The sequence below is a fragment of the Culex pipiens genome, chromosome 2 (assembly GCF_016801865.2).
Source record: "Culex pipiens pallens isolate TS chromosome 2, TS_CPP_V2, whole genome shotgun sequence".
In the NCBI taxonomy this organism is placed as follows: Eukaryota; Metazoa; Arthropoda; class Insecta; order Diptera; family Culicidae; genus Culex; species Culex pipiens.
In genome coordinates this window covers 82,469,880-82,485,978 of record NC_068938.1, presented here as the reverse complement: position 1 = coordinate 82,485,978, position 16,099 = coordinate 82,469,880, and the positions used below count along the sequence as shown (strand labels likewise).

At 38.7% G+C, this 16,099-nt stretch overlaps 1 protein-coding gene across 2 annotated transcripts in view; it reads right to left on the bottom strand.

Annotated features, from left to right (window-relative positions):
* Positions 1 to 16,099, bottom strand: part of LOC120428122 (uncharacterized) — a 109,426-nt gene that overhangs the window by 70,887 nt on the left and 22,440 nt on the right. For both annotated transcript variants that reach the window (XM_052708218.1, XM_039593108.2), the window contains exon 3: positions 2,581 to 3,235. In XM_052708218.1, the coding sequence (XP_052564178.1) occupies positions 2,581 to 2,907 (327 nt within the window). In that variant the 5' untranslated portion in view covers positions 2,908 to 3,235. The remainder of the gene's footprint in view (positions 1 to 2,580; positions 3,236 to 16,099) is intronic.

Genomic DNA, 16,099 nt, shown 5'->3' with positions numbered 1-16,099 from the left:
TGAATGTTGATGAGTCACATGTAGGTTTCATGCAAAAAATCAACAAAATCACTTAAATGCACATCAATCTCGTGCAATCCCCAGTTGGGTATACAGTGAAACCTCTTTTTACGCGGTGCGTTACGTTTTTCTAATTTGTCAATTTCTCTGGAACGACGCAACATTTTTGAAATCTTTTAAAATCAATTTGAAGGTTTTATTCAGATCTACAAAACGCTTTTTGAAGCTTGCAAAAGTGGTTTTTTTTGAAAAATCAACGAAATAAAAACCGTTACGCCATTAGCATTAGCATTAGCATTTGGAGGACGCCCCACCACCGGAAGGCTCCACAACGCTTATCCCTCTGTTTGGTCTGGTTGTGTTAGACCCTCATCCGGAACAATAATCCAACACGGGAGATACCATGTCTTCATCTTTTGATGAGTGTGTAATACAGCCCAGGGCATAAGGGGGTCCAGGCCGGGTCCAAGCTATCCTCAGGGATATGAAGGATCGTTAGTAAACACCTATCTAAAGTGCGCAAGGACCCCTACGTCACCTTAGTGGTATAGATGTTTGTAGGGAGGTTTTGGACTCAATGTTAGTAGGAGAGGTAGAACCCTAGGATACACCTCGAAAGGCGTTGCGGGTTGGTTGTAACAGTATTCCTAATTCCAGTCTATGCTCACCAAGTCGCCATGGCCTAGTGGTTAGCATTTTTGCTTACCAATCCAAAGGACGGGGGTTCGAACCCCGCCTTCGGCGACTTTGATTTTTCGTTTATATTCAGCATTTCAAGTATTTCTATGTCCTTAACTTTCTCGATGGGAGCAGATGGGAATCGAACCCAGAACCATTCGCTTACAAAGCAAACACTGTAACCATTCAGCCACAGCTGCTCCCTCGAAATAAAAACCGTTACGCCACCGCGTAAAAAGAGGTTTCACTGTACCAGTGGGCATCACACAGGATGGTTTCACTTGGATGGAGACGCACGGCTCATCTTGCCAACGTTTGGGGAGGCATTGTTGACCGTCCAATCTGCTGATCACTAGACTTTGATGCTACAATGCTGTTCGTAGATCGACTGATAAAGCACCCCGGTGAATTGTGTACAATTATCATTTCTCTAATCTCTGAAGTTTCCTAGTTGAAAGCTGCTGTTGGAACAATACCGAATGAAGACCAAATCAATCTTAGTCGTTTGCATGTATTCGTTTCGATTTTTGCTATTTGAGTTGTTCATTGTTGATTCAATTTAACAGGCTCTGATTTTCCTCAATTGGTTGAATAACAGCTGTTAGAGACTAATCATAATAATAAAATCATAAGCCGTGTTTTGCATTACAATACCGCTAGCATAATGACTTGTTTAGATACAAATCACATTAGATTTAACATCATGCTGATTGTGTTTGGTTCGTCTTCAACAACGATGCACATGGGAGCAGTAAGTGTGAAATGTTGCAATTTTCAATTCATTTTTTATTTCTCATTCATCAGTCCAGCTGATCCCAAATGGGCGCCAATGATTTAAGTGTGGACTGCGAACTTGTTACACATGGACTTTCTAGTTTCGCCAATTTGTTTCACTCAAAGTTTATTACACTCAAACCCCGATGGCTTTACACCAACAATTGTCAGACGAACGGGCTCACTTTTTGGTTTGACAACCCTTTTACATGGAGTTCACACACACTACCAAACGTTAGTTTTGATAGTGTGCGTGAGCGCCGTGTAAAAAGTGACAATTCGCCACTTTTCAGTTATACTTTGACCAACCAAGGGGGTAGTAACTAAAACAGTGTCAAACGAAAAAGTGACCAACAACAAATTGAATTTCGTTGGGGTAGGTCAGAAATTTTCCTAACTCCCACTTTGGGGGGTCCACTTCAAGACCATCCACTGATGCCCCAAAGTTGTCGACACGGACAACTTTAGAAGAAAAACATTCGAAATTTTCGAAATCACCATCGTTAACCAATAAAGCCCGCTTAAACGGTTTTCTCGAGCTTTTCAACATTTCAACGCGATCGTCGACAGCTGATAGCTGGATCAATTTGGTAAAGGCTAAACGATTCGAGGCTTTGAAAATTCGCTCGGATGTAATTGGAAGCAAATTAATAATTTCAGTCAGGGTCTCGACTCGATTCGATTGGGCAAACAGCGGCATAGTGGGCACTAATTGGTTTGTTTGTATATAAATATTGTGTGTGCTGCTGGCAACCTCTCTCCTCCGAGGGGTGGTAATTTGCATGCCGCAAAGACCAGTAGCCAGATATTGGAAATCGCACAGTTTATTTTGACGGGGGCTTTTTTGGGCAACAAGTTGCCAACAACAGTTGTTAAAGCTTTTCCTTTGCCAGATAGGCGTGAACCTTGTAGACCTCTGGTTGAAATTGAAGCGCGTGAGGTAATTACTGCTATCAAAGCCATCATATAATTAGTGGATAATTGCGTCAAATCTAGACTCGAAGTACTCCATCAATTATGTACTGAAAGATACTCGGCACACCTTCTGATAACTGGAACATAATTTGGTAACCTTTATCATGTAAAATTCTATTAATTAAAAATCCTTAAATCTTAAAAAAATCTCACCTTCGTTTCCGGCTCGGTGTAGAACGTGCTCTTCCGGTCGCTCCCACTGTTGCTGCTCAAGCTGCTGGACGTGGAACTGCTGTTCCACTTCATATTGACAACACTTCGCGCTCCTCCACCGCCACCAGTTCCGTCCGTTCCGTTTCCACCCGAAACGCCAACCGAGTTGATAATCTCGGACGGACCGTTTCTGGTCGTCCCAGCGGTCGTGGAATTCGAATCTTCCTCGTCGACACTAGAGCTACCGCTTCCGCTGCTTATCGGTCGGGGTGGCAAACAGCTAACGATTGGTGGATGTTGCTGAATCGTTGAAACCACTCCAAACATGATTGTCCGTTGTATCGACGATGACCACTACCGGAATGCTGCTGCTGCACAGCAGCATTTCTCGTTTCACCAATGGTCCACTCAAGCGCTAAAACATTCTCGGACTCTCTCCACTTGAAGAGCTTTGGCACACTACTTTCGTTGTTTCGATGATTCGTTTGTTCAAAAACACACACTCACACACAAACTCACTCGGTTGATCTTGTTTAGAAGATGAATATCTTAAACAAGCACAAATTCCACACAAAGTTCAACCTTGAACTGGTGGCATCCACGCGTAATAGAGAGCAGCACGTGTTCTGCAGAGATCTCGTCTGAGATTCCAAACCTGGAAGTAAACAAGAGAGAAAAGAAATCAATAACCTTTCATTTCAAGATCATCAAGTGGCTGTGAATTTGTTTCCTTTCGGAAATCGAAACTCAAAGAACCCGCCCCGATTCCGATTTCTGGTGGCGATAATCACGATAATTGAAAATGGAAGCTTTCAAGTAATTCTCGGAGCGAATCCAACAAAAAAGATGAGCGGAATATGCTCCTTTCTAATCAGATTACATGCCAGAGCCACCACACGAAAACACGTTCACTTTCCGCGAATGCCATTTCAATGTTTGCGTTGATTTTTCGGTGTTTTCTGTGTCGCATATGCCACATTTCCGGTTTTCGCGGCATGTGTGTTTGAAAGCTGCACACTACAGTCCAGACTCGATAATCCGAATTTTCGATTATCTGAAATATCGATTATCCAAAGTTTGTATGGGATCGCGAACAAAAAAAAAGTTGTTGTTCGTATTTTTTCATTTTCTTGCTTTAAGCATCAAAGTCGAGTTCTGCGACCCCATTTTAGTCAAATTTGATTAGTTGATTGCCTATAAAATTAATAAATGCATTTTTCCAATATTTAATCAACACCATTTTGGCCGCCATTTTGGATTTAAAAAAAAACTGAATCACTTTAGAGTACTGGACTCTAGACAAAAAAGATATGAATGATTTTTGAGAGCTGAGATGCCAAGGAATGTGTGAAAAATGATTCATTTAAAGTAAATGAAAGCCGGAGTGTTCAATCAATTGTTTTGTTTCAGTTAAAACAGAAACAGGATAAAATAGTTTGTATCCCGATTTTCAAATTTATTACTCGAATATTTGCTGTCCCTATCAAGGATTTTTGAGCTTGTGCCAGACATTTTTTGAGGTGCACAAACTTTTTTAAACTTCAATAAATTAACATTTTGTAAAAATACCAACCGAAATTTATTTCATTTGTCTTCAAATGCTTAAAAACGCAAATTCTGATAGATTTCCATGACAATAAATTGATATACCGTCATTAGGGGTGACATTGGGTCTGGGGGGTGAGATTAGGTCGTACAAAAATGCCGATGTTTGTATGACCCAATCTCACCTCCCAGACCTAGAGCGTCCAATTTCCCGAGAATTCCCGGGATTTCCCGAAAAAAAATTTCCCGTTTCCCGGGAAATTTGCAATTTTCGCGGGAATTCCCGAAATTCATGAGGAACTATACATTTTCTTAAATTTTTAGAACATTTTTTTTTAAATGCTCTGAAAAAATAATAAATGAACAAACTCAACATGATTTTGTTTAATTGAATGTATTGTTTGGCTTATATATAATTAATCAGATTATCAGAATTTATGATATCAAAATTATTTTTGATAATATTAATTTTTGAAACCACTGGGAATAGATCTTGCTTAATGTTGTGGTTTATTTTATTAACGTGACTTTAACCTAGAGAGGTCATTTGTCACTTATTGCTTAATGAGTATTACATTATTACAATTAGGTAAGCTTTTAACAGATTGATGTTATTTCATCAAAACAATATTAACTCTTTACCTCCAAATTAAAACTGTGATTTTTTTACGTTTTTGTTTACCATGATCAAATGAGATGAAAATCGAATTTGTGCAAAAAGAATTATTTGAATTGGTTGAATATTTAGTACTAAAGAAATTACAATTTGAAGTAATAGAATTATGGAGCACTGGGCAACTACAGGTGTTAGAGGGATGAATGTGTAAAAATAAAAGACTTTTTGGGAGGGTGATCCAGCCGCACATCGTTGATGTCGAAACCTCTAAACTGGGCCCTCGTCCTGTCACGTCCGTCAGTAGTCTTGTCGTACATTACAACTAGAATCAGATCTGCCAATGAATTAGTACACTTCGACCAAATAAACACTGACGCTGTATGGATCTGACTCTAGAATAAATGCACAGTTGTGTGTTATTCATAAGTCCAAAATGTTCAATTATTCATATAAGTCCAAATATTCATTTGCTAACTACTTTGGATTAAAAATCTAAACTTTAATCTAAAATCCTTTAAACTTGATGTTCAAAACTAAACATTCCTTTAACTGTTGTAGTACTACTTCTATCAAAAACAATTAAAAAAAATGAACTGATATACAAATAGGATAGAATCGCGATTTGAAAAAGAAATGACCATTTACGCCAAAAGATCCGTATACAACCATAATCCGAAAACCGTTAGTTCAACAGATCAACGAATTTTGTCCGATATCATTACATTATTGATTGATCGAGACTCTATGGACAATAGGGTGGGTACGTTTTTCAAAAAGTTCTCGGATCAAGTTTTAGTATGGTTCCCCTTGTAGGGCATGCCCATAGGGACTTTCATGCCAAATATCAGCTCATTTGGTTGTAAACTGGCTGCGCGCATCAGGGTTAAAGTTTACATGGGAATTACTATGGGAAAATTGGACTTTTTGTTCAAGCGCTCCTACAGGTCTGGGAAAATAACGCGCCAACTTCTGGTATGGTCAGGCCTATGGGGAATGGTCTGGAGAACAATTTCCCGAAAAGAGCATATGGATTCGTTGTCCCTAGACCTGGCGCATCGGCAAACAATCCGATGTCTCCGGAATCAACGGTTTTTCCTGAAAAAGCATCAAATTTTCCTTAGCATGCTATGAAAGCTTGATGCACACCGCGACGCCATAGTCAGGTAGCTACCACGTGGGTGAGAAACGGCTGGAATATTCAATTGCAAACTTTCTTTTAACTAGAAAATGATCATTGCGAGCAATCCTGATATTATTCAGTCGAATTCTGAATCTTTGCATAGCAAATTTGTATTTTTTTGCAAATTTTTCATCCACGTGGTAGCTGCCTGACGTGTGGCGTCGCGGTGTTCATTAAGTTTTCATAGCATGCTAAGGAAAATTTGATGCCTTTTCAGGGAAAACCGTTGATTCCGGAGACATCGGATTGTTTGCCGATGCGCCAGGTCTAGGGACAACGAATCCATTTGCTCTCTTCGGTAAATTGTTCTCCAGAACATTCCCCATAGGCCTGACCATACCAGAAGTTGGCGCGTGATTTTCTCAGACCTGTAGGAGCGCTTGAACAAAAAGTCCAATTTTCCCATAGTAATTCCCATGTAAACTTTAACCTTGATGCGCGCAGCCAGTTTACAACCAAATGAGCTGATATTTGGCATGAAAGTCCCTATGGGCATGCCCTACAAGGGGAACCATACTAAAACTTGATCCGAGAACTTTTTGAAAAACGTACCCACCCTAATGGACAATTTGACATAAAAGAATGCCTCGTATTCTACATCAATCAAAGTTTATTGACAGCATTACTCTTACTTAACAATTGCAACTAACTTTAACTATAAATAGATTTTGAAAGAATACAGATTTATTGCTAATGCTAAGCAACTACACAATTGTACTATCCTGAAGACCCAACCTAAATCCCACATTGTGATAGTGAAAAAGTCACAGAAGCAGCGGTGTCTTGTGCAATTGTGATATTTTCACTATCGGAGAACTACTTAGTTCACGAAGACAGCTTATCGGTCAACGCGTAAGCCCTGGGGCTGCGGCAAAGCGAGTTCTCGTAGCATGAAGTGGTGTCCATAGTGCTTATAAAAAAGAATGTTTACCCAAATTTTAACTAATGCACTAGGATCAAATCATGCCCCTTGACTTTACAAGGCCCAGGGAATTTAAATCATATTGCATAATAATACAAAAAAAAATCATTGAAAAATTACTTTCTATTGTTTGTTCTCAAAAAAATGCAAAAATATATTCAAAGCTTTCTTCAAATATTTGAAAACATAGGGTTGTTTGGAGTAAAACCATCAATAAAAAGCTTTACCATTTGTTCAAGAGCTGACACCAGTATTTGTCACGAAAAACATAATTTCTGCATTTTGTTTTCTCATTTCAATAAACTGAAAACAGAGGCAGGTTTAAAATTTCTCATCACAAAAAAAAAACAAAATACAAGTATTGAGCCGTTTCCAGCTCTTGGAAAGTTTTTTTTTCAATAATTAGCACACATGGGCACTATTTTATTAAATGGAAAAACTGCGAGTTTAAAAAAAAAAGTTTCCTAAGAGTACTTTTTGATAGCAAATTTGATTTAAAGCCGCTATGGTTACAACATGTCGATGCAAGAATTGAAGTTAGATGCTTTATACATAAAAACATTTTTTTTACTAAATAAGTTTAAAAAATCTAAGTTTTGAGGAAAAACACGTTTTGGGTTAAAAAAACTTTTTGCGATACTATGCATTGAAATTTCATTTATTTTCTGCTGTTTTGATAATGTTAAACCAGATTGTTAGGGATCGTGATGTTTCACGATTTGACGAAAGCCGCGAAATCTGCCACTTGCCACGAAATGTTGTAAATACATTGCATTTAGGCTTTAATTTGTTTAATTAAAACATTTCACAAGATTTTTACAAGCATTTAGAATGCATTTTCAAAATTAAAACATATTTTTGAAGATATTGTTCATTAGAATAACACAGTTCAACAAAAAATCAAATATTTCTTGTCTCTGAGACAAGAATATGTGTTCCTAGTAGAATTTTGCCTGCTGAATCCGAATCCGGGTCCAGAATTGCTCCAAATGGTCCCAGTTTTGAGATACACCCGTTTGAAATGTTAGTTTAGGCCAAAATTAGCTACTTTGTCGACTATTTTACAAAAGAACTATTGAATAAACAACTAAACCAATACGTGTATCTTAAAGTTCACGTTTTCCCCTTTCTGAAACACCCCTGGTTTTTAAAATTTGATTGTTTTTACGCATATTTATAGTCATTTTAAAAATAAAATTTGACTTGCATGCAAGTTGGAAAAACTTGAATGAGTACCAACTGAAAATATAATTTTAAAATGGTTATAAATATGCGTAGAAACAATCAAATTTTAAAAACCAGGGGTGTTTCAGAAAGGGGAAAACGTGAACTTTAAGATACATGTATTGGTTTAGTTGTTTATTCAATAGTTCTTTTGTAAAATAGTCAACAAAGTAGCTAATTTTGGCCTAAACTAACATTTCAAACGGGTGTATCTCAAAATTGGGACCAATTGGAGCAATTCTGGACCCGGATTCGGATTCAGCAGGCAAAATTCTACTAGGAACACATATACTCGTCTCAGAGACAAAATCTTGTTGGACTGTGTAATCTACACAATGCAAATTGATTGCACATTTCCTGCAAAAATGTCAACACTACAATAAAGAAAACGCAAAAGAGTTTGAGCCTTTTTATTGTTAAATATATGAAAAAAAATATAAAAAAATATGCTGGGACCGTGGTATAGGGGTAAGCGTGATTGCCTCTCACCCAGTCGGCCTGGGTTTGATCCCAGAAGGTCCCGGTGGCAAATTTTGAGACGAGATTTGTCTGATCACGCCTTCCGTCGGAAGGGAAGTTAATGTTGGCCCGGACTAACCTAAAAAGGTTAGGTCGTTAGCTCAGTCCAGGTGTAGGAGTCGTCTCCCTGGGTCCTGTCTCGGTGGAGTCGCTGGTAGGCAGTTGGACTCACAATCCAAAGGTCGTCAGTTCGAATCCCGGGGTGGATGGAAGCTAAGGTGTAAAAAAAGGTTTGACATTGCCTCAACAATCAAGCCTTCGGAAACCTAGTTTCGAGTAGGAATCTCGCAATCGAGAACGCCAAGGCAATGCTGTAGAGCGAATATGCGATGGTATGTCTCTCCTAAAAAAATAAAAAAATCATTTACTGAAACTGTTTTTTTTTTTTTTTTTTTTTTTGAAAAGTGGTCTAAACGTCAAAATTTTCAAAAACCGATAGTGGGAATCGATTTCCCAGACAATTTTACATAAAAGTCTCCATATTGACCATTGTCCTAAGTCCAATCCTTGTGAAGATACAGCGGTTTTAAAAATAAAAATGTTGAAAAATAGGTTTTAAGTGGTTTTTGACAAATTCTTTATGACAGACTTGATTTTTCAGTCTCGTAAATATTTTTACCGGAAAGCTCGTCCAATTTCCCATAAGTTTGTATTTTGTCAATTGCCGACTTTTCAGAAATTTTCCAGAACGGCCAAAAAATCTTTGACCGAGTTATGAATTTTCCAATCAATACTGAGTTACAGTTTTTCATTTTTTACTTTTGAAAAAAAAATATTATATTTTAGTCGATTCCATATTTGCTTGAACTTTTCACTTCCTAATTACTTTTCTGTTCCTAATTATTCTATAAAAAAGTGTTTTCTGGATATCATGTTTCAAGTGACAAAAAGAGCTTTGCAATTTTGTGTCACGGGAGAGGGGAGAATGAAATCATGAAAATCTCTGGACGTAATATTTGAAAGACCCCTGATGAGTGAAACGACCTTTCATTCAGTGTTAAGTTTTATCCCATTTTCACGTTACATTTTCTCGCACATCTTAAAATAAAATATTCTCAAATTGGGACGTTTACGCTGCCCCTTCTAACCAACTGTAACGAATCCTTGAAGTTTTTGATGTTCAAATGCCACCACACACATTGCTCTTCTAACATCACGGAGAAGCTCAAATTGGAAGACCCAAAAACGGTAGAGAGGACTTCTTACGAAGCATCATTAGCGCGGTTAGCACTTCACATAGAACACGACCTATTCCGCGACGAGACCTTCGTCCTCGTTCCTTTTCCCTCTCGAGAAGTATCTCCGTCTAACAGCAGACAGACTCCGCTCCTCAGCTGACTAATAGGACCCGTGTGTTGAGCTGCAAATGTTACCATTAGCATTAGCGTGCCGCGAATGCTCTTTATGCACCTTTTAGCTGAAGCCTGAACTCGCTATTTAAATCTCTCCCAATCTCCACACTGAAGTTGGTGGCGCCGCCGTGTGGTAACATTTAGCCTAACCTTGTGCCTTTCACAATTGTGCTGCCACACGGAGAGCCATTTATTGGGACTTTGGAGGCGAGCTGTTGGAGTTCTGTTTGTTTGCGAAGCAGGCACAACCGCTTCTTGTGATGTTCTTGCTCGGATGTTTTGCCTACGAGGAGAAGCTCAAGAAGAGCCCTATTTACATTCCAGTATTATGTATGTACCATCAGGTACACATGTTTTGCGCCAGATATTCAGTCACGCTGACTGTTTTGTAAATAAACGTGTGTCTTCAGCGATTGCGGATTGGTTCGGATGTGCGGCGCACGAAGAGTACGGGAAGTGGGCATACAAATAGCTGCACAGCGTTACACCTCAACTGGGCTTCTGCAACAAAAAGCTGCGCAGCCTACCTACTTGGCAGCCTGCAATAACCGCCAATATGCACGCAAGAAAGAACTATCGAACCGAAGAAGCCGGAATATTTTGCATAAGAGCGCTTGCGCATTCTATGGCTCACCGATCACGGCAAGCGCAAGAAGGGAACTCTTTCTGGTTGCATGCCAAGTGCCATTTGGCGAACTAAACGATGCGTGAACCACCAGGCTTTCGAAGCGTGGTCGATGTGTGTAACGATGTAACGGGGACAACGGTGATAGGAAGACGGAACACAAAGAATCGTAAAAACGCTTTGATTGAATGCTTCGTACCTGGTAGGTTAAGTAATACCAACTGAACAGTGTCATTTTCATAAAACTTGGTTTAAGATCTTGAATCATAAAGCAGAACTGCCAAACTCCTCATTGTCGTGCAGCTCATGCCTCACCTTTTGACTATTACAGATTCCCAAAATTCGATTTCAATCCTGAGATATTCAATAAAACCGAAAAACTCCGTGAATTGTGGTCACTTTTCATATGAAAGAAGTTTCAATCTTGTCGTGCTATCTTGACACCCCCTGAAAATTGATGTAAGTGCGACAACTGGCCAAAAGGATTTCTGCTCAGAACACGTTTGACACACGTGCATGCTCAAAAACCGTAAACAATTTAAACTATAACTCAAGACTCCGGCAACCAAATTCAACCAAACTTCGGGACAATGCACAACCATACAAAACGTGTTTGTTATTGTTTACATTGCGTGCTCTAGTTTTTGTTTATTCAAGTTCAAACATTAAAATGCGTTTTTCTTGGAACGTCAAAAGCGACGTGTGACGATTTCTAAGCCCAAAAATAGAAATGTTCCAACGAAATTAAAGCACAAAACTTGTATCCACTCTGGTCCAATTACTAATCCCAGCAAAAGTTCCCCCAATACTCTTTAATTATGCAACCCCAACCCGTCGCGGATCTCTTTGTTTCGCTAAACTATTTGCCGATTCGAGCTTTATAGAAATAGGAGATCCCATCAACGCCAACTAATTGGAGCTGTGAATGGTCTAATTGTTTTCAATTGGAATTTCACTCTCCAGCTCGTTGTGCGCTGCCACCAGCACCACAACCACAAACACATATGCACGGAGAGAATGCGCATGGCGCAGCAAAATTTGGCAATGACATGTCCATTAAGGGTGTAATGAGCTGCGGCGAGCTTTTGCTCGCTGCTTTGTATGCGCTTTTGAGAAGCTTTGGGAAGGTGAGGAGGGACCTGTGCAAACGTTTGAGCGCTGGCTGTTCATCTCTAATGGATGGAAAGCAAACAATCGAATCGAATAATTCATAATTGGTGACGAGGGGTTTTCGGGGAAGCTGGAAATGTCGGTGGCGGTTTTTTGCGGAAATTTGTGTCCAATGCTAGAAATTTACACTCTGGTGTAAAAATAAATTTGAAAATATTAAAATTTCGAATGCAAATCTTAATTTTTAAACCCAGTTTTTCTTCAAAAATATATTTTACATTCAATATTACGACTTAGAAAACTTTAATTTTCCTGTTTCTTTTTCTAAAAGCTGCTGTTTCTCAGCACCCAGAGGTCCAATCTTCAATGTCTCTTAGACAATTTTTAGAAAATTTTCTGAACTTTAAGAGCCAGAGCTTTTGCACCCAGATTTTTGTTACAGACATTTTAGTATCGTCAAAACTACAGGTACTATCGAAATATGTTTTTATTCATCCCCTAAAGTTTGTTTAATTTTACAATCCCGTTATTGCAGGATTGGGTTCGTAAGTTTGACAATTTTGGAATAAGAATACAACAACTTTCTTCGTTGCTGTGCACCCTTAAAAAAAATATTTTCAGAAATGGTCATTCATGGTCACTATTTTTAAAAATCGAAAAACTGCAAATATTTAACTGAAATCAAACCTTCGGTGGCAATACCTTGAAAACGAGGCACTTTATCAAAAAATCTGTTAAGTACTTTTCGATTGCAAATTCATAATTACATAACAAAACTAAGTTAAAGAAATTTCAAGAATAAGATTTCGATTTTTTTTTTTTTTCAAAAATCACTATTTCTCAAAAAATCCTTACTCGGTGGCCAAATTTTTGACCATACTTCTCTATGGCTCAAACGTTGCGGGTTTTGGTCCCCTAAAACATATCAAAAGATCTAAAAAATCAAGAAATACCAATTTTGGGAAATTGAGTTTTTGTGAAAAAAAAACTATTTTTTAGGACAGTATTCATCAATACCTGGGTGGGTCTCGTGGCGCAGGGGTAGCGGCTTCGGCTGCCGATCCCGATGATGCTATGAGACGCGGGTTCGATTCCCGCCTTATCCACTGAGCTTCTATCGGATAGTGAAGTAAAACGTCGGTCCCGGTTTCTCCTGTCTCGTCAGAGGCGCTGGAGCAGAAATCCCACGTTAGAGGAAGGCCATGCCCCGGGGGCGTAGTGCCAATAGTTTCGTTTTTTCATCAATACCTACAACAAAGGTGTCAACCCCTTTGAGTGTCATTCATTCAAACATAGGCATTTTTAAACATGTTTAGTATGGCGTAATTTTACATAATTTCTGTTACTTTTTTGTATTCTTTGTATTTTTTAAATCAAGTTATTTGTTTTATTTCTGTGAATTTTTGCGTTCTTTCAAACATGAGCAGTTCTTTAAATTTTCAGCATATAATTTTAAATATTTTCAGTTGCTTTCATTTTCTCTTTATTAAGCAGGTTATTTGTTTAATTTTTGTGAGTTTTTGCATTCCTTCCAACATGAGCAGTTCTTTTAAAATTTTCATCATATAATTGGGAATAATTTCTATGGCTTTTTACATTCTTTGTTTTTCATGTAAGTTGTATCGTTTCTGTGAGTTTTTTGCATTATTTCAAACATGAGCAGTTCTTTTTAAAAATTTTATCATTTAATTTAAAATATTTGTTGTGTTTCTTTGCTTTTTTTGGTATTTTATTTCTTAGCGGCTTTCAGTCACAAAAATCGCGTCGATTTATATTTTGTCATCGCCAACGTTTCGATCCTTGGTTGGGACCTTCTTTGTCGTTGGCGACGACGTTACGTTACGCTCCACGCATCAGTCCGACATCCAAATTTATTTCTTAGTATTATTATTGCTTTGAGTTTTTGCATTTAATCAACCATGAGCAGTTCTTTAGAGCGAGTTGTGGCGCTATAACCACGGCAAATAGTGTCCAGGGCATTCGTGGAAATACAATGTCCCATCCCAGAGGGTCCCGGAGTACCAAACCTTCTTAGCATGGTGCTCCCAACGAATACAACTAAAATCTCGGAGCGTATGGTGGTGTGTCCCCACGCTTCTTCCTCCCCTGTCGATTCAGAATTGTGTTGTTGTTCGAACACTCAGTGCTCAAACTCAACCCAATTACGAATCATCTCTGCGATACGGCTTTACGCAGTAGGCCTGGCCGCTTTAACGCTTGTGATGTTTCAATGCATTTCAATGCAATGGCGCACTACAAATGTTAATAAATGACAAGAAGAGTGCTAGGCGTCATCTAACCTAAGGCACTCTCCAGGATCCCTTCGAAAGATTGGCTGCGCTAGGGTCTGATTAGATTAGATTAGATTAATCAACCATGAGCAGTTCTTTAAGTTTTCAGTAGATAATTTGGAACAATTTCTGTGATTTTTTGCTTTTTTTGCCTTTCATTTAAGTTTAATCATTTCTGTGAGTTTTTACATTCTTTCAAACATGAGCAGTTATTTAAATTTCAGCATTTAATTATAAATACACAGAAAAAAATCCGATGGTAAAATCGCATGGAAAAGCATGCACATCACCTTCGTCAAAAAAGACACTTACAATTACAACTTACAACACACTTACATGTACAATTTTTGTATACACAAAAAAAAAGTTGCAACCGACGGGACTCAAACTCAGCACCTACAGTAAGGACTAGCGTCTTAGCCCGCTTGGCCATCAGACCGATGAGAAATGGAAAGGATAAACGTATATGTGAGCTTGACATTTTGGTCAAGTAGGTTTCCCATACTGATGGGCTACATATTTTAGGGTGTAATATTACACAGAATTTCATGAAATAATGCAAAATTTATTTTACACCCAGGCCTTTTACACGCAGCTGGATTACTACTTTATTTGCTGTGTAGTTTTTTGTAAATGGAGCGGTCGTGGCTGACTGGTTACGGTGTTCGCTTTGTAAGCGGATGGTTCTGGGTTCGATGCCCATCTGCTCCCAACGAGAAAGATTAGAACACAGAAATTAGAAATGATAAATATGAACGAAAAATCAAAGTCGCTCGAGGCGGGGTTCGAACCCCCGGCCTTTGGATTGGTAAGCAAAAATGCTAACCACTAGGCCATGACTTGGACTGGACTGGACTGGAATTAGGAATACTGTTACAGAGAAGCGAGTTGTGGCGCTATAACCACGGCAAATAGTGTCCAGGGCATTCGTGGAAATACAATGTTCCTCCCCTGTCGATTCAGAATTGTGTTGTTGTTCGAACACTCAGTGCTCAAACTCAACCCAATGGAATACCCGATTCGAGTGGTAGTTTGACAGTTCGCTCCATAAGGAATACATTGCTTACTACCAATCGCGTCGGGTACTCCATTACGGATCATCTCTGCGATACGGCTTTACGCAGTAGGCCTGGCCGCTTTAACGCTTGTGATGTTTCAATGCATTCCGATGCAATGGCGCATACTACAAATGTTAATGAATGACAAGAAGAGTGCTAGGCGTCATCTAACCTAAGGCACTCTCCAGGATCCCTTCGAAAGATTGGCTGCGCTACACAGCAAAAAATCCGATGGTAAAATCGTATGCAAAAGCATGCACATCACCTTCGTCAAAATAAACACTTAATATTACACACAGCATGTAAACGAAACTATTGGCACTACGCCCCCCGGGGCATGGCCTTCCTCTAACGTGGGATTTCTGCTCCAGCGCCTCTGACGAGACAGGAGAAACCGGGACCGACGTTTTACTTCACCATCCGATAGAAGCTCAGTGGATAAGGCGGGAATCGAACCCGCGTCTCATAGCATCATCGGGATCGGCAGCCGAAGCCGCTACCCCTGCGCCACGAGACCCACCCCACACACAGCATGTACATTTTTTGAAAACACAAAAAAAACACAAAAAAAAACATATTTGAGGGTGTAAAATCACATAAAATTGCATAAAATAATGCAATATTTCTTTTACACCCAGGCCTTTTACACGTAGCTGGATTACTACTTTTTTAGCTGTGTAGGGTCTGATTAGATTAGATTAGATTAGTAAATATAAATAGTTTTTGTATGATTTCCATTCTTTGATTTTTTAAGGCAACTTATTTGTTTTATTTCTTTGAGTTTTTGCCTTCCTTAAAACATGAGCATTTGTTTTAATTTTCATCATATAATTTTTAATAAGCTCTGTGAATTTTAACATTCTTAGTTTTTTAAAGCAAATAATCTTTATTATTTCTGTGGATCCCTGCAAAAAAAAAGAATTTCTAGAAAATTTCCCACAATTTTCCTTTTTTGACTTTGTAGATCGAAATGATGGTTGGTAAGATACAGCCTCTTGAATCTTTAATTAGGTGGAAAATGAGTTTTTCTCAGTTTCATTTAATTAGCCCTCATTTTTCAACTCGCGATAACCCGGA